Below are 24,275 nucleotides of genomic sequence, written 5' to 3'. Positions count from 1 at the left end.
TATTGATGATCCAGTTATTATTTTCGTTAAAAAAATATAATTGGAAGAGTATTGGCTGCAAGTTCGTGGTGATAAGTGTCGTAACATCAGATAAATCCCTTTACATATATATACACACACTGGCCTAAACAACGAACAACTATGATGATTCAACTAAGCTAAGAACAACCAGGTGAGAGTAAATTTGGGTCATCAGAACAGGCTTGCATTATAACGAGTTTTTGGTTGCAGACTTCTAGTGCTTGTAGCCACGTGCTGTAAAAGAAGAGGAAAGATATATAACAGAGGACCCACCTGCAATGTGATAGAACCTGTATTGAGATGGTCGACTGTTAAGGACTGAGGAGGACAATACAATAGTGACACAAGTTTATTACAATAGAAAGCACAAAGCAGGAAAAGGAAACATAAGAAGCGAATTACACAGCATACATTCAGGTAACCGTACTCCGTGCAACAGGGGATGCAAACTATTTTTGCACATACGAGCTAGAGTCAGGCTGCCCTGACGAGCTCCTTGAGCTGCCGGACGAAGTCCCTGGCGAACCTCTTCTGAACGGCGTCATCCGTCAAGAACTCCCTCCACTTCCTCCCGTCCCCATCCCCTCCCTCCGCCATCGCCAAGGCAACCGCATCGCTCACGTCCTGGCGTCCGAACCAGCCGTCCTCGTCGCGGCGCGCCACCTCCACCCCAACCCGCAACTCTCGCACGAGCAGCGCCGCGTTGAGGTACTGGTCGACCTTCATCGGCAGCAGCACCAGCCGGCAACCGGCTACGAGGCCCTCCACGGCGGAGCTGAACCCGGCGTGGTTCACGTAGCACCCGACGCTCTGGTGCTGCAGGATGTGCTGCTGCTGCACCCACCCCGTGTGCACCACGCCTCTCCCCTTCACCCTCTCCTCGAACCCCGGCGGGATCCGTGCCCGGAGCTCCGCCTCCGTGTCGGCTCCCTTGGGGAAGTTGAGCACGGCGAGGAACGGCCGGTTGGTGGCCTCGAGGCCGAGGAGAAGCTCTGTCGCCGCCGCTGCCGGTAGGAACGTCTCGCTGCCGAACGAGGCGAAGACGACGGAGTTCTCCGGGAACGAGGAGAGCCAGCTGGCCCACCGCTCATCGAGATGGCCCTGCGGCGGCTCCGGCACGACGGGTCCGGCGAGAAGCACTGGCCTGCCGAACTGGGCGGAGAGGTAACTTATGTAGGGGCCCTCCATCTCCACGCAGGTCTTTATCACGATGGCATCGCAGGCCTTGATGCAGGCGATCACACGGTCGTAGACGCAGGGCTGGCCGTAGAAGCTGGTGAACAGGTAGGTGAAGCCGGCGGCCTGGTAGGGCGGAACGGTGGCTAGCGTGGAGCCCTTGGGAAAACCGGAAGGGGCGGCCGTGAGGTCACCGGCCGACGGGACCGCCCCATGGAGGCGGCGCGCCGGGACGACGGTGTAGGCAGAGGCGACGGCTGAGAACACGTTGAAGTGGAGCACCTTGATGCCAAGAGGCGCGGCGATGTCGGTGACCCACGGGGTGGCGAAGTCGATCAGCGCGGCGTCCGGGCGGAGCTCGGACAACAGCGCCGACACCTGGTCCCGAGTGCCGTCGAAGGCGACCTTGAGGAGCTCGGCGCCGTCGGCCGTGAGCTCGGCCGTGCTGGCGGCTCCCTCGGGTAGCCCCGGCACGTGGGGCAGGTGTAGCGGCACGACGGTCGCCGCGCCGGCGGCCGGCGCCAGCATGGCCTGCACGCGCGGCAGGTTCCCGTCGGCCGTCAGGAACGTCACGCGGATGTGCCCGCCCTCGACGGAGAACAGCTTCCGCGCCAGCTGCGCGAACGGGCTGATATGGCCGAAGGCGAGCCAGGGGAGCATCACGACGTGAATAGCTTCGCCGGTGGCGGCATCTTTTCTTCCTCCACCCGGCATGGTAGGCACGGTGCATGGTTGCTCGGCGTTACCTGGCTCTGGATTTGTATGACTAGTCCGTCAACCCGTGCGGGTTCCTTTCCTAAAAAAATGAAGACGCATCGGACAATATCGGAGTGGTGGAGCTGTCCGCACCGGAGTAATAATAAACTAAGCTAATCGTGCTCAACGAGTGAGATTAGTTATTGAGCTCCCTGTTCATGATTTGATTTTTTTCTTTCAGCAAATAAATTTTGGGCCACAATAACACGTGGGCAATGATTAAGGCAGCGAATGTTCATTTTCTAATAAATGAATTAGGTTACAATCTTTTACCCCATACGTTCCAAATTCTAAGTTATTTTAGCTTTTCTAGATTCTTAGATATTATTATGAGTTTAGATATACACTATACCTATATGCATAATAATATCTATGCACCTAGAAAATCCAAAATGATCTACAATTTGAAACGGAGGGAGTACAAGGTTATGTATACAGTATTCAAAATTATTATAGAGTTGTAATTTTGTTGTATGATGACACAAAACTAGGGAAAGTTCTACTTTATTACGCGGCCGGCCATGCTCGATAAAAATTTGCATTGCCAAGACTTGAAAAGCTCAGCAAACTTTCAGCAAATCCTCTGGTTGATACTCTCTTTGCAACAATCACTAATAAAAGCGTAGCCAATAAGTATCCGTAAAAATCGCCTGCATTCTAGTAACATTAGTTGGTTCGTTGAAACAATATCATTTTGGAATAGCCAACTGAACAAAAAACAGCTTCTACCCCACGAGGAGTTGTGCCATGGTGTTATTATTACAAGGCCGCATCCAACCTTCCATTAGGTGATGCATTTCCATTAGGTGATGCATATTGTTGTCACACCCGATTTTAAAACAAAACCAAGTGCTACTTATATGTATGTTAGGATCAAGTTTCATACATCTGTCAGCACATAGAGAACTAATCTGTTTGTGTAATACAGACGTTAGCACTTACATCACCCTATGCTTACAAGTTTATTGCTTTCATGTACGTTTCTTGATTAATTACTAAAAAGAACTTATGATCAGCACTTCACCTACCGCCCATCCCATTCTCATCCACTTTGCAACTCCAGCTCCATGTGCTGAACTTGTTGGCAAGCATCAAGGTAGCTATGAACAAGAGCTAGTTGGAGCTGAGTTTGCTCTGCCGTAGCCTGCGTTCGTCGGAGAGTATCTTGGCGAAGCGTGCTAGCGCCTCTTCATTCGTTCCTTCACCGTTAACAGGCTCGTACATCCCCGTGTCGATGTTCACTCTTGACACAGGCTTCTTGAGCAGCTCATGGCCGATCCTGATCAGAGCCTCCATGTTCTCCTTGGTTGTGATGTCAACTGATGACGTGTCCCCCGTCAACGAGTCATCCTACATCCACATGTGTTTACACATCGTTCAATGTTTTGTGCTGTGAAAATAACAACTTAAGGTTAAAAAAAAACACGTATACTGTAGTTAAGAATGTAACACCTGGATGCGAAGGTAGTTCTTCTCACAGTGAAGGGCCTCAAAGAGCACGGCGGCGTGAATGTCGACCATGTCGGAGCTCGCATGGGAGAAGATGTCGATGATCGGGGTGAATCCGCCATTGTAGAGCCACTGGAGGAGACCCCACTTAGCGCACTGCGGCGCGGTGTACTTCTCCGCCTGCTTCGCCGACCCGGTGCCGATGGAGATGATGAGGTAGTGCCTGTAATCGGAGGGCTTCCCGGGGTTGAAGTCCGGGTTGTGACGGAGCACCTCCTTGGTGAGCATGGACATGGCGGCCATGGTGGGGTTGTTGGCCGCGACGCCGCCGTCGACGAGGTGGTACTCCCGGGAGCCACCTTTGCCGTCGCTGGTGGTGAAGAAGTGCGCCGGGAAGTAGGTCGGCGCCGCTGACGTGCTGATGCAGATGTCGGCGAGGTGAGCGTTCTTGAGGGGGTCGTGCTTGGCCTCGTAGGTGCTGAAGATGACCGGCTGCAGGTACTTGACGTCGAACGCCGGCACGATGACGTTGGTGACCGTGTCCGCGACCCTCACGTCGTGGGTGAGGCTCTTGATCTTGTCGTGCAGGAACACGCCGTCGTACTTGGGGCCCCTCACCGCGCCAAGGAGCTTCGCCGCCGGCGTCAGGAACCCGGCCCTGCGCCGCCACACAATTTGTACGCACGTGTGAATTTCTCTTGTGGTAGGTGCAGGTATGTGTGTGTTCGTCGAATTAACCAAGGACGTACTTCTTCTCCGGGAAGATGTTGGGGCCGTTCTCGAGGTAGAAGGTGTTGAGATCCTTGGCGGTGAAGAGTGGCCGGTTGTTCTTGTCCGGCGCCGCCAGCATCGACGTGAGCAGGGCGCCGGTGCTCGTCCCGGCGATCACGTCGAAGTAGTCCGCGATCCGAGCGTCCGGGCCGTCCAGCTCCTGCCGAACAAAAAAAAAATAAAGAAATTGTATCACATGAATGAAACCAAAGATTGACTATATTAATTAAAATCAAGCGCAGGATGAGCGGTGAGCACAAGACATCGTTGGAGCAGTACTATGTGCTCAATTTTAATGGTGGTTTTGAACACGTGCCTGCAGCTTGGCCTCAAGGAAGGCGATGATGGTCGCCGGGATGAGGCCGCGGATCCCGCCGCCGTCGATGCTCAGAACGGTGATGAGTTTCCCCGTCGACGGCGGCGGCTGTGGCACCGTCTTGTCGGCAGCGGTGGCCGTGCCGCCGTTGCTGTCCATGGCAGATCAGGTATAAGAGAATCCAGGAAGAGATCACTTCTGTACTTCTCTAGATGCCCTCCTTGGATCTTGCGCTCCGAATCCGCAGGCTCTGGCGAGCTTTATATAAAACCTGAGACGGTCAAGAGTAGTATGAATGAGTGATAAGGGTTTGGTCTTGGTTTAGCTTGCAGCATGGCCTGCCATTTCGTTTCAAAAGAAGAAGAAGAAGCATGGACTGCCATCCCAGTCACAGTCAGAACTCAGAGGCGGGCTAGTGACGGAATCTCTCTCTTTTTCCTCAAACACTTTTTTTGTGCTTCACGTTTTCACGCCTTTGTTTGGGTTCCTACTGGGCCTTGGTCCTCGAAACGAGTTGAACGGATGGGAAAAGAAGTTGGCCATCATATTAAGATATCTGATTGCGTATCACGCGGATGAGTGTCTGCAGCTCAAATAAAATATGATCAACCCAGCACCCATGCATGATGCTTGGGCACAAGGTTTTTTTTTTAAGGAAATCAGCAGGGGAAGCCTCTACCTATCTTTTTTACATATATATGAAAAGAGATACGCACATGTACACTTGCGCATAAGGGTTAACTCGCGGTTAATACTTTTAGGAAATGTTTAGAGATATCTTGTAATGCAACTTCCACAAACACACAATTACACTAATAAGCAACTTTTTAAGTCAGGCAATGATTTAACAAACACAGATCAAAAGAGATTTTGTATCATATAGTATGTCGAATAGTTTTACCGCACTGTTGTAACTGTGTCACACGGCAGATGAACCCCTGGAGCGGAAAATAGCTTCTTTGGTAGTACGTAGCGGTTGCCTGCCTCTGACCTTAAAAAAAAATAATCATGTAAATCTGGTGCCCATCTATAATATCTAAGATATATGTACAAAAATTGAATTTTTTAGTTTTATTTGGTCAAATTTGTCGCCATGCGACAAATAGTCCGTACATGGTGGTTCGATGTGATCAGCTCTGCATATCCATGCTTAATTGTAATAGAAAACTTTGTGCGTACCCATGAACGACATCGATTGTTTTTGCATGGGGGATTAAGTCAATGATGATGGTGTAAAATTTGAACTCTCCCCGTGCGGATAATGTTCGCAACATTGATAGCAAGGGCGAAAAAAGATGGTCAAATCTCTAGCATAATCCCCCATTTAGTCAATAACGGCCTACCTATTCTTCAACATGCAGATGATACACAGTTCTTTTTATGGAATATAATCTCAAATAAGCTAAGAATATGAACTTCCTACTTACAACTTTCAAGCAACTGTCTGACCTCAAGATAAACTCAGATAAGAGTGAGTTATTCTGCAATAGGGAGGCAGAAGGGGCACAACAAGAATACATGGACATTTTTGGATGCATGTGCAGTTGGGAAGGCTCCATTTCGCTATCTGGTTATATTCCAATGCACCGTACATGATTACTTAATAAAGATTGTCAAGAGGTAGAAGAAATATTTGAAAAAAGCTGAGTACTTGGAAAAGCTCCTATGCTGGGAGGCTAACACCTATAAACTTAGTTCTAACTAACTTGTCTATGTACATGATCTCCTTTTCTGAAATACCTAGAAAAGTTCTTAAGAGATTACATTAGGTCAAGACTTAAGCAGAAATATAGACTAACAAAATGGAATATTCTTTGCACGCCAAAAGAACAAGGAGATTGGCTTTTTTAAGCAAATAGTATTTGTACAAACTAATCAAGGAGGATGGCCTCTGGCAACAAATTCTCCAGCAGATCAAGAGAGATTTTCTATCATATATAGTGTATCGACTAGTTGACCTGCACACCAATATAATAGTGCCACTTGATAGATGAACAGCCTGGAGCGGAAAATACTCCAACTTCTTTGTCTGATCTTAAAAGATAATCCTGCAAATTCGGCACCCATCCACACTCTCTAAGAAGGATCTGTACAAAATTTGAATCTTTTAGTTTTATAATCAGGCAAAGTTGTCGTGAGGCGACAAATAGTCCATACGCGGTGGCCAGTCTGTGTGCATATACTGCATCATGCCTATAATATAATAGGGAAATTCACGCATATCCGTGAACTTTAGCCTCATCATGTTTGTGGTTACACATGTGGATATTACTGAGGCTACATTGTCCAATTTAACCATAGAAAAAAAAAAATTCGTGCATACCCATTTAGTAAATCAAACTCTAGCTACACTTTATCATCGCCAACAAGGCATCTCTTGATGGGATCATGAATAGACGATTTCAACATCCAAGCTACTCCAACAATGAAGCAGGCATATACCATTCATTCATGGTGTTGAGGATCACATGGATGATTAAACTAGGGAGCTGCATCATGAAGAGGACAATGGGGCTTTCTCTTTGGGGACATTTCGGAACAGGTAGCCTTGTTGATTGTAAGTTTGGACAAGGGAGTGCTCTTGTTTTATAAGGTGGTTGCGAGTCATGCGGATGGTTAAACTAAGCACAGAGTTGGAATCATTCGTGACCCGTTTGCATTTCAGTGCTAGTTTGGTAAGTCCGAACGGAACAAAATCAGATACACTAGTGTAATGGTAGGGATAATGTATCCATGCTCGATCTACTTTATAATATCTGCCGATATAGTAGCTAGTGTACGAGTATATAAAAACGTATAGGTCCCCCAACTCCTTACTCCTGTAATATATCCATGTTGAAAGATCAACTCCATCGATCGATCTTCTACAGCAGAATTGGATTTCTTTTTTTTTTGCCTCCATAAAATATAACATGTACTCCCTCCATCTCATAAAAGTACAATCTTAGTTTTTTTTTTCTCAAAACAGATTAGTAGTTGTGTGAAAAGGCCTTCATGTTCTTATTTATTGAACAAATAAAATGAATATTTTGAAAGCAACTAGCTAGACTTTCTAAAATGAGTATTTTGAAAGTCCATCTGTTATGAAAACTGGGGATTCATATTGGGTACGGTAAGTGTCGTAGTCGCTGGAAAGAAAAGCAGACATGTGCTGGGCCTTGTAGTAGTACGTAATACATGTGCAGGTAGGTGAAGTTGGGTCTTCTCTTTTTCGATTTTTTTTTTGGGAACGAAGTTCCAAAACGTGCAGTTGGTCACGGATTAACAGCGACCCCGGCCCATCATGCGTGGCCGGACACGAACTGTACGCTGAAGACGTCCGTACATAGAGGGGGGCCCCAACCTCTGCCTTGTCTCTCAGAAGTGGAGCCAGATCAACCTGACAAGTGAATTCTATGTGAGCCATTTTTGAATCCCGTCAGATCAACGTTATAAGTAAAATGACCTGCAATTTGGAAATGAATGAGTATATTCTAATAGGGGTGTTGTAAAATGAACTCTAGAAATGAGACCAGCTTGGCCTGGGACAATATGTGTCGCCGTGTATATGGTGCCTCTATAACGTACACACTTAATGCACCAACTATATTGCTTGTAAAAGTGATTGCCAACCCTTTTGTTCAATATATGTTCATACAATTAAGCTAAACCCAAATATAGATCGAAAGGTTTGGAGGCCTAATCTCCCCCAGTGATGTGATGACCACCGTACCCCAGGTTGCCACAAAATGCTGTACCCAGACTGCGGCCAATCCAATCTTGAAATCATTTTGGTAGCACATCACATCTCTATTGACTGATATGTGAAGGTGCAGTCATCGATGTCGTTGCCGATCGTTGCCGCTAGTAACAACTCGATCACAAGATTATTGCACCAGAGCTGGCTGAACTGATTTTGCTTGCACCATGTGGATTACTAGACTAATCAAACACTCTCGCATCAGAAGGGAATGATTCTTTTGATCATAGTAGGTTAGAAAGCAGAGAGTACCAGGTTTCTGATTAAATATAATGAAAAATTATCGATCTCAATACATAGTAGACTTTGATTATCAGTATCCCTCCAAATATTTGGATTAGAAACATATATAATAAGAAGATGTGTAAAACTTGCACTAATTTTATCACTTTCATAAATACAGTCCTTGGGGCACAAACTAATCTGTTGATGAATTCACAACCCGAAACATTGATACTTTACTTACATTCCACCATAGATGCAAATATCTTGCTTGCTTATTTGTTATTAAAAAACAACTAGTTATTATCACCGCTGCTGATCCTTGGGCTCAATTTCTTGGCAAAAACCAAGCTGTAACTGAGAGCTTTTACGCGTTGAGATTGTTCTTGCGTAGCGTGCGCTCTTCAGAGAGTATCTCGGCGAAGCGTGCTAGCGCTTCTTCGTTTGTGCCCTCACCAGCAACGGTCTCGTAGATCCCTGTGTCGATGTTCACTCTCGCCACCGGTTTCTTGAGCAGGTCCTTGCCGATCCCTATCAGGGTCTCCATGTTCTCCTTGGTCGTGATGTCCACTGACGACTCGTTCCCCTTCAACGAGTCATCCTACACAAATCTTACTATTACTAAGGGCCTGTTTGGATGACATGTCCTAAACTTTAGGATATGTCACATCGGATATTTAGATACTAATTAGAAGTATTAAATATAATCTAATTATAAAACTAATTACACAGATGGAGTCTAATTCGCGAAACGAATCTATTAAGCCTAATTAGTCCATGATTTGACAATGTGGTGCTACATTAACCATTTGCTAATGATGGATTAATTAGGCTTAATAGATTCGTCTCGCGAATTAGTACAGGGGTTCTGCAGTTAGTTTTATAATTAGCTCATGTTTAGTCCTCCTAATTAGCGTCAAACATCCGATGTGACATGTCCTAAAGTTTAGGACATGTCATCCAAACAGGCCCTAGGAGGCTCCTTTTGAAGCCTCCAGATAAAGCCACTTAGGATTACTAGGTGGACACTCTAGAAAAAGAGAGAAATTCTAGAAATTCTCACAAAAAAGCAAAACATCCGACCATCAATCGCCAGATTCAAATCATCATAGCCATTGGATATATTATGTTTTCTAAAAAATTACCCACCTATGCCATTATGAAAATAGCCTAAAATAACCCTCTAAATCTATATATAAATTACCCACCTCTGCCATTATATAAAATAAACTAAAGTAACCCCCTAATCTTCATCAAAATTACCCACTTATGCCATTATAAACAATATTTAAAATAACCTTCTAATTTGCAATTGAATTGTCTACCACTGTTACTTAAAAAACTTAAAGTAACCCTTAAATTTGCATCTATATTACCTACACATACTATTATTAAAAATAACATGAGGTAACCTAAGTTTGAATCAAATAAACTTAATTAAAAATATACAATAATATATGATTCTAAATCACCTATATATTGCACTATTGGTATACGATATAATAATTAAAGTCTATACGCATGATGTGTGTCACCATTTATAAGGATATAAAGTGATGGGAATATACATTTCTATGCTAAAATTCTATCTCAAACTTAGGGTTCATTAAACAAATTCAAGCCCATACATGCAATCCAAAGTGGAAAGTTAAAGATTATAAATATGGATGAAAATATTATAGAGTAATTACTAACTAAAATCTATCACAATTGGATGAAGATATTAGGTATATCTACATAAGTATTGTGTTCGAATATTTAACAAACGAGAGGTAGCTTATGGTAATAGTTTTGTAGTAATGTAGTCTCATTTTTTTCCATTGGAGACTCCGCATTAGTTCCCACGAGACAAGCTAGAAAAAAGAGAGAAATTCTCATAAAAATTAAAAATATCAAACATCAAGAGATAAGTGCCACCATTTAGACCATCAAACATCAAAAGAAATTCCCACGTATGTCGTTATTAAAAACAACCTAAAGTAAATACCTAAATCTTAATCTAATTATCTTCATGTGCATCATACAAAAATGTCAAAAGGTAAACTAATATATGATTCTAAATTACCTATTTATATCATTGTTAATATAAAAATACTAAGTTAAAGTATATACACATGATAAGTGCCACCATTTAGACTATTTATACATGTATGTGCGGAATCGATGAAAAATATTGATTTGTATGCTAAACATAATGTATAGAGGATTGGAGGTGTGATACAAAATGGCAAAAGTATGAATATGGATAAAAAAGTGCATAGAGTAATTATTAATTAAAAATCAATCATATAAAGATAGGTACATATCTATATAAGTATTATGTTGAAGTATTGGAAAAATAAAAGAGTAGTAGGTAGACAATTTTGATTATTAGCTAAGAGTTTAATTTCTAAATAATTTTCAAATCCAATAACTTATAAAAACATTAGCCCGTGTGGGAGCACGGGTTGATGGACTAGTATATATAATGCATATCATTGTCGATGACAAACTCTGGAGATATCAAGAACAACTTGAGCTTTATCAGTAAATATAGCTGGATGCGAAGGTAACTCATCTCAGAGTGGAGGGCCTCAAAGAGCACGGCCGCATGGATGTCGACCATGTCAGAGCTGGCATGGGAGAAGATGTCGATGATCGGGTTGAAGCCGCCATGGTAGAGCCACTGGAAGAGACCCCACTTAGCACACTGATGTGCGGTATACTTCTGCGCCTGCTTCGCCGACCCGGTCCCGATAGAGATGATGAGGTAGTCCCGGTAATCGGCGGAGTGCCTGCTCAAATGGAAGTCCGAATTGCGACGGAGCACCTCCTTGGTGAGCATGGACATGGCCACCATGGTGGGGTTGTTGGCTGCCACGCCGCCGTCGACGAGGTGGAACTCCCGGGACTTGCCGTTGGGAGCCTCGGTCTTGAAGAAGTGCGCCGGGAAGTAGGTTGGCGCCGCCGACGTGCTGATGCAGATGTCGGCGAGGTGAGCGTTCTTGAGGGGGTCGTGCTTGGCCTCGTAGGTGCTGAAGATGACCGGCTGCAGGTACTTGACGTCGAACGCCGGCACGATGACGTTGGTCACCGTGTCCGCGATCCTAACGTCGTGGGTGAGCTTCTTGATCTTGTCGTGAAGGAACACGCCGTCGTACTTGGGACCCCTCATCGTGGACACCAGGTTCATCGCCGTAGACAGCCATCCTGCCCTGCAGAATCAGCATCGATTATTTCAGTTCCCAAATCTCATAGAATGGATTAAATCGCTTCATATTCGTACTGGATTGAGAACTTAAAAATGGCTGCTTACTTTCTCTGTGGGAAGATCTTGGGGCCGTTCTCGAGGTAGAAGGTGTTGAGGTCCTTGGCAGCGAACAGCGGCCGCTTGTTCTCGTCCGGCGCCGCCAGCATCGTCGTGAGCAGGGCGCTGGTGCTCGTCCCGGTGATCACGTCGAAGTAGTCGGCGATCCGAGCGTCCGGGCCGTCCAGCTTCTGAAATTGTTCACATCACGTGCAACCAGTCTTTCAGTACTATATTGATCATGTGCAGAATGGATTTCGAACGAATTAAAATACTGGAATGTGCTGATGATGTGCAAGTAGTCAATGTATGTGCTTCTTGGGTTTCTACACCAGCTAGCTTAGTACCTGGAGCTTGGCCTCGAGGCAGGCGATGATGGTCGCCGGGATGAGACCACTGATGCCGCCGCCGTCGATGCTCAGAATCGTGACGAGCTTCCCCTTTGACGGCGGTGGCTGCGGCACCGTCGTCGCGGTGGCAGCGTTGGCGGCCTTGCCGTTGCTAGCCATGGCGAGATTGTATGAGATCAAGAAGAAGAGAATCTAAGGACAGATTATCGCTTCTACAAATGTGTTGCTTAGATCTTGTGCTTTGGATCCGCAGGCTCTGGCCAGCAATATATAGACGACCTGAGATGGTCGGAAGAGTTTGTATGTGGTGTAAATGATAAGGTTTGTCTCAGCTTGCAGCATGGTCCAGTTACACGCAGGATAGTGATGCATGGAATTCTCTCTCCTTTCCCGCATGTTTTTCCTGTGCTTCTCGTTTCATGCCTTCGATCGAGCTCCTACTGCCGCCATCTTGGAATAGAATTGAATCCGGCGAAGAAACAATCAATGTTACAGATTATGGTTGCAAATGATGTGGACGATGGTCACTAGTAATTATCCATATTTTTGCCTAGTTAAATTTCTTAAATTGCACATGCTAAGTAGATCTAGTTTAGAATCTAAGAACATTCCTATTGTTAAATTTTCACCTGTTAGTTGTAGCCCAACATATTGTCGTGAGACTTCAGATGATTAATGGTTCTAGACTATTAGTCATGGACTGATGTTAAATTTACCACAGTGTATATGTTTCCCAGCTAATTAATTAACCCGTTTGTTCCAATCAGGGGTTCATTGTTACTGATATCAAGTATGTTTGGCTGTATGTACCATTTGCTTCATGTATGAAACGGTTCAAGTTAGTTCGAGGTTCTTTTGTTTGGATAGGTGAATCGTACCAACTCATCCAGGATAAAACCATCTAACTTAGATACAATTTTCTACTAAGAGAAGTAAACCATATGTACAAGGAAATAGGTTGAACCATCCATCCAGGATTATTCATGCATGTATTATTTGGTGCATCCAACCAAATATATCCTACATGAACAGGTTGGTACATACCTTTTTTAGAAAAAGGAATTGTCTCTAACCTCTGCAACCATACACAGTCATGTTTTTACAAAATTTTCAGCTCACAAGCTGATCACATACAATAGAAAAAAAGTACGCATGACAGGAAGAAATCAAAGCAAAGTTTATTATTGCTTCTCCATCTATTATTGGTAAAGATATCCAAGGCGACGACTTCCAATGCCTTGCTTGCTAAACAAATGGTCTCCCTTGTGTTCTTTCGCTGTTGTAATGAAGATCAAAATCGCAGCCAATACGCTCCCAGAAAACAGCCTGCATAAAAGAGGTGAATGGTTTTTCTTAAAAACCACATCGTTTTGCGTACACCAAATTGCCCACTGAGAGCTGCAACCCCAACAAAAATCAAACTTCTATCATTCTTTCTTATGCCTGTTAACCAATTTTCAAGCATATGCACTATTGATTTTGGCGGGGTTAACCCAGTAGCTATATTAACAACTCTCCAAATTATCTTGGCATGTTGACAATAAAAAAGAGATGTTTAATTATTTCATTACAGTCACAAAAGCAACACTTTTGACTTCCAGACCAATTTCTCTTAGCTAAATTATCCTTTGTTAAAATAATACCTCGTTGGAGATACCAAAGGGAAATTCTAATTTTGGTACATACCTACTGGAGGAAGATGGACATATGCTGGATCTATCTGTATAGGGAAATGATTTAGATATGTTTATCAGTGCGTTTCATTGTATTTGTATGTAACTCGCACTATGTTTTTAATGGAAAAGGTAACTTTGTGGATTCAAGGAAAGAGAGTGTTATTTGTCAATTAATAGCGCTTCATTATCACAAACTTGTGTGCCTTATGTGGTCTTTAAGATCAGTCTCAGTGCATAGTTTCAGTGCATAGTATCAGATGTGTCATGGGGGATGAAACTCCTCTCGCATCTAATGAAAATTCCTCTATTAATTACCTTGCCAAATCAGCAATTTTGCTGATGTGGTATTGAATTTAATGCTATGAATGTCTTATGAAACTTCCAATTAAGACTGGCCTAACCAAAGATGACGGGGACATCCATAATTAGTGAAGGTTGAGAGACCGTCTACTTGCTTTCTCGCGCGCCATCAGGACCACAGTCATCTATTTTGGCGTCACTGTTGGCATGAACCAGCCTGCGGCAGCTGTCATTATCATCATGCATTGCATCATTTGGGAAATCGATCGATCGTTGGCAAGATTGCATTCAAATCGATTCATTTTTAGCTCTCTGTGCAGTGGATACATTGCATGACCGTGTGGATCACGTGGATGATAAGCTAGTGACCCACATCATGAAGAGGAGAACCGTGCATTCCCTCTCAGGATATTGGCCGCGAAAAACAGAGTGGGTTTGTTTTAAAGGATGTCATGAGTTAGTTCCTTCCTTTTTTTGCAATTTTCTTTTTTTTTTCTCTTACGTCAACAATTTAACTATTCGTTAATTATACCCATCGTGTTGCATAGCATTTTATTTGGAAATTTACTAATTAAGTCCATGCTCTGTGTAGAGTGTTTTGACGCGGGCCCCTTTCTAGATCTGAAATCCGACAATATGAACGTGTGGGGTTCGAAAGGACGACGATGAAATTCACAGCCACGGGGTTTCCCTGTGGAAATGGTACGGTGTTTGTCCTTCGGAATGAAAACGTCCAGACACACGTCGTCCCTAGCAACGGTAGGGGCCCTGTGGTACCAACCATTTGATGGATGAATCCAGGTGTGTGTAGCACATGCATGCGACGAACTCATGTGAAACATGTGCAGGTACGACAGTTAGACGTATTCATCTGAATCTGAAAACTTATTTCGAGTTAAACGAGGTACCTAACTGTTCGAAGGGTCCTCCAATCATAGAGAGGTTGCAGGCGATAATAGCATGAACTATTGTGCCACGTCTGCGATGCATTCCTTATTAGTAGATAATGCGAGTTTGCGGCCTTTGCGCCATCAAACTCACCCCCTAGCTAGGAATTAACAACTTATTAGCTAGCCTCATTACCAAAATTTAATGTTCAATACCAAAATTTAATGCTATGTACTAAATTAAAATTAAGCAGCTGGATTTTGTTGCACTACTAGAAATATGACATCTCATCCCGAACCTTTGTACCAGTTAGGTTTGAAACCAGTACTAATGCTAACATTAGTACCGGTTCCAAAGGATACTGCTTGGAGCGCGCCCCAAGGACCCCTTTAGCACCGGTTGGGGGCAACAACCGGATCTAAAGGGTGCACATTAGTACCGGTTGCTGCCACCAACCGGTACTAATGCGCCATCCACCCTCTAGTACCGGTTGGTGGCAACAACTGGTACTAAAGGGGGAACCCTCTTGTACCGGTTGGTGGAAGCAACCGGTACTAGTTGGGCACCCCCCTCTAGTACCGGTTCGAGGCATCAACTGGTACTAGAGGGCAGCCCTTTAGTACTGGTTGGTGATCCCAACTAGTACTAATTGCCTTCCTACAAATACCCTCCTTCTTTTTCCAACCTGAGCCAGATCCTCCAGCTCGAGCTTCACCCTATCCATGGCGCCATAGGGAAAGGTTTTGCCAGATTTGTGACCATTTCTTGGGGATTTCACTCATTCAAGTGTTTTAAAGGTTAGAAACTTCATTCTTCCATGATACATGGTTAGTATACTAAGTTTTATACTTTAGAGCTAGAGTAATTTGTGATTTTTAGAAGGAGTTATAATGGGAAAATTTTTCATTTATATGAATGTGTTATTCAGAGGATTTCGCTCATTAAAGTGTTCTAAAGGTCCCGACGTCCCGACGTCCTGATCACGCCTGCCCTGACACCGGCCGCCCCACCTGACACTGCCGCCCCCGACGCCACCCCTGCACTGCAGACTCGCGGCGGTCGCGGGCTCTTCACTCTGACGTAAGCCTGCGACTGTCGTGACGTCATTAATATTTTTTTCTTAAATTGTAAAAAAGTAGAAAATTATAGAAAATTATCTAGAAATTGTAGGAAATTATATAAATTTGCAGGAAAATTGTATAAGTGTTGGAAATCATGCCATTTATTTATTTATTTCTATAGTAGTAGAGAATAGCTAGAAATTATAAAAAATTGTTGGAGTAGCTAGAAATTATAGAAAATTAAAATACTTAAAAATTGAAATCATGCCATTTATTTTTGTAGAACTGATTCCTCCCATGAATTGAAATACTTAGAAATTATCGATAAATCCGTCGTGATGTCATTATTGTAGAAAAATATGGAAAATAGATAGAAAAATATAAAAAATTATTAGAATACAAAAATTATTGGGCTCATTAATTCTTTTTGTATAAGTGTTTAATTATAAATTGTTAGAAAAACTTATTAATTGTAAATTTTATGACATGCCATGTTACATATTAGTCATTCTTATTATAAGTGTTTAATTATTTTTTAGTCACCTTTTAATATTATACTAGTTACAATGGCACGATCAGACGACGCGCGTGATGATATGTTCTCTCATCTCCACGGCCACTACGAGAGTCCTCCTGAATGGCAATCCTGGCAGCCTGATTCAAAATGAGGGTTAAGGTAGGGAGACCCTCTATCCCCAATGTTGTTCATAATCGTCATGGAAATACTTCACCGACTACTTAGGAAGGCAGCCCAGGCAGGAGTACTCAACACACCGGCACACACGGCGATTCAGCACCAGTGCTCCCTCTACGCCGATGATGTCATGATCTTTGCTGCACCCACTGTTCAGGACATGTTCACCATCAGAGGGATCCACAATTTATTTGGGAATGCTTCAGGCCTATACACCAATCTACACAAAAGCCTCATAGCTCCAATTGCCTGCATAGAGGAGCAAGTGCAGTGAATCAACAACATCCTGCCGGCTAGGATTGTTGAATTCCCAATTCAGTACCTGGGGCTCCCTCTGACAGTTGGCCGTCTGAGGAAGGCACATCTACAACCATCGGTTGACGAAGTGGCAAGCAGCATGCCAACATGGAAAGCACCTCTCATGAACAAAGCTGGAAGATTGACAATGGTGAATGTGGTCATGAGTTCAATTTGCACTCACATGCTAATTTATTTGAAGATACCAGAGTGGGTGTTTTAGGAGATCGACAAACACTGACAAGGCTTTCTTTGGGCAACAAAACAAAACGCACATGGGGGATAGTGTCTTGTGGCTTGGACTGTATCATGCAGACCAATGGAATTGGGAGGACTTGACATCACTGATCTCAGAATCGCCTCCTACACCCTAAGAATGAGGTGGCTATGGTTGAAGAAAGCAGATGCCAACAGGCCATGCAGACAACTGCCACTTCAGTTTGGCAACGACACTTTGCTTCAGCAAATGTTCCAGGCATCCATCCAGGTACGTCTTGGGGACGGCAATCTCGCCTTGTCCTGGATTGATAGATTGAATGGCAACTCATCCCCATGCACCATCGCACCAGACCTATGCAAACTCATAAGAACGAGAACAAGGAACAGACGAACGGTAGCAGAAGCAATGCAGCACAAGCAGTGGATAACTGATATTGTTGGACCACCAAAAGTAAACGCCATTCACTAGTATGTTCGTCTTTGGCATGAAATGCAGGAGATTTAGTTAAGCCCGGGCATTGAGGACACTATCACTTGGAGATGGGAGCCATCTGGCACCTACTGAGCAAGATCCGCCTATAGAACATTCTTCATCGGAGTTGCAAGTTCTACCACAGGAAAGCTGATCTGGAAGGCCTGGACACCCCTGAAAGTCCATTTCTTCATGTGGTTGGCTTGCAAAGTCCACCTCTAGACAATAGTCAGAAGACATTATCGGGGTTTGCAAGACAACACGGCTTGTGCTCTATGCGATCAGGACTTGGAAACTGTTGGCCACCCCTTTGCCCAATGGTCATACTCCCATCAGACTGGCATTGCGTTAGTTCCCTCCTGCAGCTACCCAATCAGGCACCGGCTCAAGAGATGGGCCTAGTCGATTGGTGGATTCAGAAGCGCTAGGGATTCAACGCTCAAAAGAGGAAAGGGCTAGATTCTAACTTCATGCTTGTCTCATGGAAGATATGGAAAGAATGTAATGATAGAGTATTTAGTAGAAGATCTTCCATGCAACCGGCACAGCTACTACAAGAAATTCTAGAGGAAGCAATGTTATGGTCTTGTGCAGGCGTCAAGCACCTCTCCATCTTAGAATGGTCGGTGCCATTGGAAGTACAGCGTCACACCCTGAAAGTTTTAAATTTCAGGATGTGATTAAAAGGAATAATTAAACAATAATTTTTTACAATTTTAAAATTTTTCCAACATTTATTTTTTTACAAGAAATTTAGGATAGGAAAAATAATTGTTTGCTTTTCAGAATTAAATAAGGTTGTTATGTGTCTGTGCATCTTGGTGTTTCATGAGTGAAAAAGTTTCAAAAATATGTTTAGACGTTATCCAAGTTTTTCTGAGAATTTTCCAGCTTTTTCTGGAATTTATTCTCCTTTTCCTAGAGCTAAATTTAATTTTTGGATCATTCTAGAATCCTTATCACGAGCTCCAAATATTTTATTTAGATTTCTCGTGTCCCAAAATGTCTCTAGAAATTTTCCTAGAATTTTGGGATTTTCAGAGCATTTTTTGTGGTTTACATTATTTATCTAGAATGTTCTGGTTATATATTCCCACGTGAAATAATTTCTGAAATAATCTTTCTTTCCTTTTGGGCCGAGCCCGTACCCACGAACCCGGCCTGCTTCGCGTCGGTCCAGCACAACCTGCATCGTCGGCACAAAGCGCCACCGGCCCACCTCTCTCCTCCCTTCCTTTTTCTCCAGCAGGCCACCCTTTTCCGCCGGCCCAGTTGGCCCAGCTAGCCCACGCCCCCTCTCCTCCCACTGACAGGCGGGGCCCACCTGTCAGGGCCTTCCCTAACCTCCAGCCGCTGCGCACCGAAACGGCCGCAGCACGCCTGCGCCGCCAGGCCCTTCGCCTCCCCACCTCCTGCGCCGCTCCGCCTGCTCGCGCCGCATCGCCTCCCCGCACGCACGCGCCGCCAGCACCTCCTTCCCTTCTTCTTCCAGTAACGGATGCCGTCTTCACTCCGAAGGCCATTAATGGCCGGCCGTTACTTCCTTCCCCCGGGCGCCCTCTCCGCTTCCCTCCGGAGCCTATAAAGATCGCCATAGACCTCGCCCGGAGCTCCTTCCCCCGTTTTGCCGCTGCTGCCACCTTTGCCCCTGCTGCTGCGCTACCAAGCGCCGGCCGCATTTTTCCTGTCCGCCGCCGCCACTCGCACAGCGCCGCCACCTCGCCTTGCCGCCTGCTGAGCCGCGCGCCTCCACTACCTTGCTGTCTCGCCAGCGCCGCCGTCGCCCTTCGCTCCTCCGGCCCCCGCCGCCAAGTCTCCGCCGGCCGCCGGCGAGAAGTTTTCCCATCCGAGTCAACCGGATGCAATCGGGAGGATTGAAGAAGAGATAAGGTTTCTTTGCAATAAAGCCCCTGCAGAACTTGTAAATCTTAACCTCTTTCTTTGTGTCTTGCATCTTTCATAGAAAAGCCCTCAAAATCTTCAGATCCTTGCAATCTAATCCAAGCCTTGTCGTTTTGCAGATCTAACCCCGAATGGCCTGTTATTCTTTTGTGAAAAGAAAATGTTTGTTCTACTGGCAAATCACGAAAGCACGCTGAAAATCTGATTTTGAAGCTCTGAGGTCTGTCAGAACTGGCCTGTTCATACTTCATAGTTCAGTCTGTCAGGTAGTCTGTTCATACCCATTGAAGCTGTTAAATGTGTATGTATACAGATACACTTCGGAAGAAGGCAGAGGCTTCGAGTTCTCAAAAGAGTTGGAGTTATTTATCTGCCACAGCTCCACGGATACATCATGGCCACCAATGCCAATTAGACATCATTTGCAATGAGTAAAATAAACGTTCCTTGCGCCGAAAAGTGAAAACTGATGATGGTTGGTTCCTTGCACTGAAACAGCAGGCTGCAGTAAAAAGCTTACGATGAAACAAAACGATAATATGAGTACAGAGGGGGAAGTTAGTCAGGGATTACAATCATATCCACTGACAATGTCATCCTACACTCTCGCAACGAAATGCCATATTGGTTGATGCACAGCAGAAACGATCATGTGTGCAGCATTCATTGTTTACTCACAGGTTGAGGGTGTCTGGTAAAGCTCATGGCCGAGCAGTTTAACCTCTGCATGCGTGGTGAAATAGAGGGACTTTGTCATCTACTCTGCTCCAGCTTCCGGCGTCAAGTCTTATAGTAGTTGTGTTCTGTATATCAGACCGAAAGGAAGATCAGCTGGAGGTCGACCATCTCAAACAGAGGAATAAGCGTAAATACAGTTTAGAAGAAAGAGTGAAGGAGAGAAGTAAGGAACAACAATAAGGAGCTGGCACACCTCTAATATCGATCGAATGTAAGGGATGATTGGGATGCATTTCAGCTTCATGCGTCAGCGCAGCCTTGGCTTGCTCCACCTCCTCCTTGCCAGCACCATCACATCGCAGGTCAGCCTCGACACGCTGCAGCGATGGCAGGTTTCTCAGGCCCAAGTCGAGACTACCGTCATTGCAGGCAATTTCTCTTGTCTCCCCCACATAAAATGGCAAGAACCAAAGATTTCTGAGCCTTGGCATTGCTCCATGCTGAAATACCACTGGCCACACAAATTGACATAAGGAACAACTTACAAGGCACGCGAATGCACCAGCACCAACAACGAATCCCCGAATGATACTGAGGTTCTTGTTGTCCACCTCCAGAGATAGAAAGCGGAGAGCTGGCAACCTCCCAAGGATTTCGAGATCCATCTGATGTAGCTCCCTCATGGCGATGGATAGCCGGGTGAGATCCAGAAGAAGCGATGGATTAATCCAAGCTGGAAGTATTGAAAACCAACAGATGATTTCCATATTCAATGCACGGAGATGTCGAGGGGCAACCCAGGCATCAAATCCGCCGATGTTGCATTCAACATCAACGAAGATATATAGTTCCTGCATGTTTTTTAGCTTGCATAGGCACTCCAAAAGCTTGTCGTTCCACTCGTCCAAATTAATGGACAGCTGCCTTAGTTCAGTTAGTTGGCCTAACTCTTCTATAATGTTCCTGGTGGAGTCATCAATGTGTAAGCATGAAAGTTGTTCAAGGCATGTCAGGTTTCCAATTCCATTTGGAACTCTTGTAGACCAGTCAATGTATAGGTACATCAACTTTCTTAGCTGGACAACACTCGAAGACAACCTGGAAATTTTGTTGCCCTTTACATCCAATGTTTGTAGAAATTGCAGGTTTCCTATTTCTTCCGGGAGCTGAGAAATACCTGTCTTACATAGTCCCAAGTACCTCAAGTGATGTAGATTCCCAAGGTACTTAAGGCTACTATTAGCTTGTGAAAGATTGCAATCCTTTAAATCCAAAACACGTAAAACTCGGCAGCAGTCAAGAGGCGGCACTAGAGAAACAGAAGCTGGAAAGACAAAAACTGACCTTGCATGTTGCAAGCTCCATGTAGCTTGAGCCATCACATGACTTTCCAGACCATTTTGAAGGGACAACCTCCGAATCGTATTTGACGGAGATGTGCCTCCCATATTACTTAGTACAGTAACAAAGTTTTCTTCACTTGACAAGGAGCGGATAAGATCAAGCACCATATCATGTACACAACAGCTTGATATCATATCATGCATACTATTATGTATTGGTTGGATCATGCTTCTGTTTATAAGCTCATTGAAATAACTCTCACCGAGTTCAAATAGGCTCTTCCCTGCTTTTTCACATTGGATAAAACCCTCACCTATCCACATCTTTATCAAACGATCCTTCTTAATTTCATAATCTTCAGAAAACATGCTCAAATATAACAAGCAAGCCCTTAAATGGCATGGTAGCTCATAATAGCTAAATGACAAAATCTTTCTCATATTCTCCACATCTAGATTGTTTTCCAGACCAGTACCAATAGAATTGCACACCTCATACCACTCCATTTTATCTCTTGCTTTGCAAGCCAGCAAACTAGCCATCGTAATTATAGCTAATGGCACACCAGCACATTTGTTCAATATTCTGTCAGATACTTCGGCCAGCTCGTCGTGACATTTTTTTTCTTCTTCATTGTTCTCTTTGTTCCCATTACCAAATATTCTTCTATACAGTAGTTTTCGGGAGTTATTCAAAGAAAGAGGTTTCATGTTGTAAGCACACCCAGCTTGTTCAGCAACATGAGAAATACGGGTGGTTGTAATAATAGTGTATCCAACATCATTATCAGGCAAAGCACATCTAATCATTTTCCAAACTGATATATCCCATACGTCATCAACAACAATAAAATACCTACACATATGCCAAGTTATTAGCCAAAAATATTGGTTTAAGGACTGAAGAAAGCTCTAATGTTGTTCATATACCAGCTACAAGAAAATTAAGCAAACTAGACCACTGCTAATGGTTTAATGATTAAACTAAAATAGCTCGGGAGCAAGTCTGCGGATAAAATAAGTCCACTCAGAATTTTGTCAAAACAAAACGAGGTCCAGGGAGGAAATTGTTTGCACTTAATAATGTTGTGGTAAAGCTTAAGTGGTTCTATTTTGTAATTTAATAGGTGCCACGTGCATGAACATTTAATTAACCCTATGTAGACTTATAGTACTGTGAACAGAGGGCATAAATTATCAGTCAAAACAAGTTCATATGTATAAATTGGCGAAAGGAATGTTTGGGTACCTTTTGTCTTCAAGGAATTCTCTGAGTACTTCTATGAGCTGCCTCTCATCCAATGTTTCATCATTGATGTTCTTGCTTAGATCATGTAGCAAGCTGCTGTACAGTTTCTTCAGGTCAGGAGTTTGAGAAACAGAAACAAAAGCATAGCAATCAAACTGTGCTCTAATCTTTTTGTACACTGCATTGGCAAGAGTTGTCTTTCCCAGGCCTCCAAATCCAACAATTGAAACTATCTTGCCTTGCGTCTTGGGAACTTCATTCTCTTCTATCATAATCTTGCTGATTAACTCATCTCTTGCCTCATCAATGCCAACAAGCTCTTTCACCTCCGTGTACTGAGCGAATAAACGAGGGTCCACAGTTACAGGCTTATCAACACCAAGGCTGACCTCATACCTGCGGCGCCGTTCATGCACCTCAATGACACGGCTCTTGATCTCTCTGATTTCTGTAGCAATCTTACGACGAATCTTAGGCTGCCTGAACCATTTGAGGGTCCTATCAATGGCTTCCTTGAAGCTATGCTGTTCGGCCGTCTTCCTCCCCTTGCACTGCACGATATATTTGTCAATATTGTCCTCTATATCGTAGGACATCTCTCTCACTCTCCTAGCCCAGATCTTGTCCTGGTCGTCAATCTTGTCTGCTGGTGTCATCGAGATCTTCTCGAGGGCAGCTTGCATGCTCTCGAGCTCAGCTTGGAGGAAGATGATCCCTCCCTTCACCTCCTTTTGCAGATTGTACTCGCCAACTAGCAACTCACCGAGCTTGTGCAGGAGGCTTGGAATTGCCCCTGTCACGATCTCCATGGATTTGTCCCTGGGCAACAGCAATGAGTAAGGTAAATTGGGACATCGTTTGAACAGCTTATTTCAGATGGAGAGAACCGCTTTGTGGATGGCCGCTTGGGCTCCTTCGGATGGGGGTGCTCGACCTGCCTTTTCGTAGGCTGTAGCTATTGCCTAATGGGAATGGATGGGCATGAAGAAGATTGAAGGACAAGGGTGCGACAGCTAGGACTCACTGGTTTGCCGGATCGCGCCGCCAGCCGCTCGTCGCCGGACCGAGGTTGCTTGATTCAAGCTTGCTCGGCCGCAACACAGCTCACCGCTCGCAACAGCCTTGGAATCGCACGAAGCAGAGGTCGATGGGATGCGGATGCAGGGGAAGGGGAAGGCAATTAATAATTGAAGGTAATAATGCACCACCGCTCAGTGGCCCCGCTGCTCAAACACCAAACTCAATGATTGCTGGTCGCTGCACGTCCTGCTCCTGGCCCCGCTGCTTGTCCAGGAGGGCCACGCTCACGTGCTGACTCCAGTCTCCAGTCGACGACTCCAGGTCAAGGCCAAGGTCTCCCCATCGTTTCCGGTTCCGTTTTTGAAAGTGATCGTGAGTTCTTGACATACT

The 24,275-nt window shown here is 44.6% G+C and overlaps 4 protein-coding genes and 1 long non-coding RNA gene across 10 annotated transcripts; 1 reads left to right on the top strand and 4 right to left on the bottom strand.

The window, feature by feature from the left end:
• Positions 1–347: 347 nt before the first annotated feature.
• On the bottom strand, positions 348–1,984 carry LOC117866826 (anthocyanidin-3-O-glucoside rhamnosyltransferase). The gene has a single exon (XM_034751111.2). The coding sequence runs from the start codon at positions 1,909–1,911 to the stop codon at positions 496–498; it is 1,416 nt and encodes a 471-aa protein (XP_034607002.1). The 5' UTR covers positions 1,912–1,984; the 3' UTR covers positions 348–495.
• Positions 1,985–2,661: 677 nt separating this feature from the next.
• On the bottom strand, positions 2,662–5,012 carry LOC117833610 (patatin-like protein 2). The gene is made up of 4 exons (XM_034713176.2): positions 4,490–5,012; positions 4,152–4,333; positions 3,406–4,060; positions 2,662–3,303 (listed from the first exon to the last, which is right to left on the bottom strand). Exons 1-4 carry the CDS (start codon positions 4,646–4,648, stop codon positions 3,067–3,069), a joined length of 1,233 nt encoding a protein of 410 aa, XP_034569067.1. The 5' UTR covers positions 4,649–5,012; the 3' UTR covers positions 2,662–3,066.
• Positions 5,013–10,827: 5,815 nt separating this feature from the next.
• LOC117866761 (patatin-like protein 1) lies at positions 10,828–12,343 on the bottom strand. The gene is made up of 3 exons (XM_034751043.2): positions 12,084–12,343; positions 11,746–11,927; positions 10,828–11,644 (listed from the first exon to the last, which is right to left on the bottom strand). Exons 1-3 carry the CDS (start codon positions 12,243–12,245, stop codon positions 10,906–10,908), a joined length of 1,083 nt encoding a protein of 360 aa, XP_034606934.1. The 5' UTR covers positions 12,246–12,343; the 3' UTR covers positions 10,828–10,905.
• A 6,747-nt stretch (positions 12,344–19,090) lies between these two features.
• LOC117833259 (uncharacterized) lies at positions 19,091–20,484 on the top strand. Its single transcript, XR_011898912.1, has 2 exons — positions 19,091–19,815; positions 19,909–20,484. It is a non-coding gene; the product is annotated as an uncharacterized lncRNA (long non-coding RNA).
• On the bottom strand, positions 20,007–24,075 carry LOC117833258 (disease resistance protein RGA5). Of its 6 annotated transcripts, none has more exons than XR_004635377.2 (5): positions 23,890–24,067; positions 22,866–23,684; positions 20,527–22,472; positions 20,274–20,398; positions 20,007–20,097 (listed from the first exon to the last, which is right to left on the bottom strand). XR_004635377.2 is itself a non-coding variant. In XM_034712690.2 (5 exons), exons 2-5 carry the CDS (start codon positions 23,672–23,674, stop codon positions 20,376–20,378), a joined length of 2,610 nt encoding a protein of 869 aa, XP_034568581.1. In that variant the 5' UTR covers positions 23,675–23,684; positions 23,890–24,071; the 3' UTR covers positions 20,099–20,375. The 6 variants fall into 6 exon arrangements, 4 of the variants coding, with proteins under 4 accessions (XP_034568581.1, XP_034568580.1, XP_034568579.1 ...); XM_034712690.2 differs by lacking the exon at positions 20,007–20,097 and having other exon boundaries at positions 20,099–20,398; positions 20,527–20,650; positions 20,819–22,472; positions 23,890–24,071; XR_004635376.2 differs by having other exon boundaries at positions 20,274–22,472; positions 23,890–24,070.
• Between the last annotated feature and the right edge of the window lie 200 nt (positions 24,076–24,275).

Source organism: Setaria viridis, chromosome 8, assembly GCF_005286985.2.
Source record: "Setaria viridis chromosome 8, Setaria_viridis_v4.0, whole genome shotgun sequence".
Lineage (NCBI taxonomy): Eukaryota > Viridiplantae > Streptophyta > Magnoliopsida > Poales > Poaceae > Setaria > Setaria viridis.
This window is presented reverse-complemented; position numbering and strand designations above follow the sequence as displayed.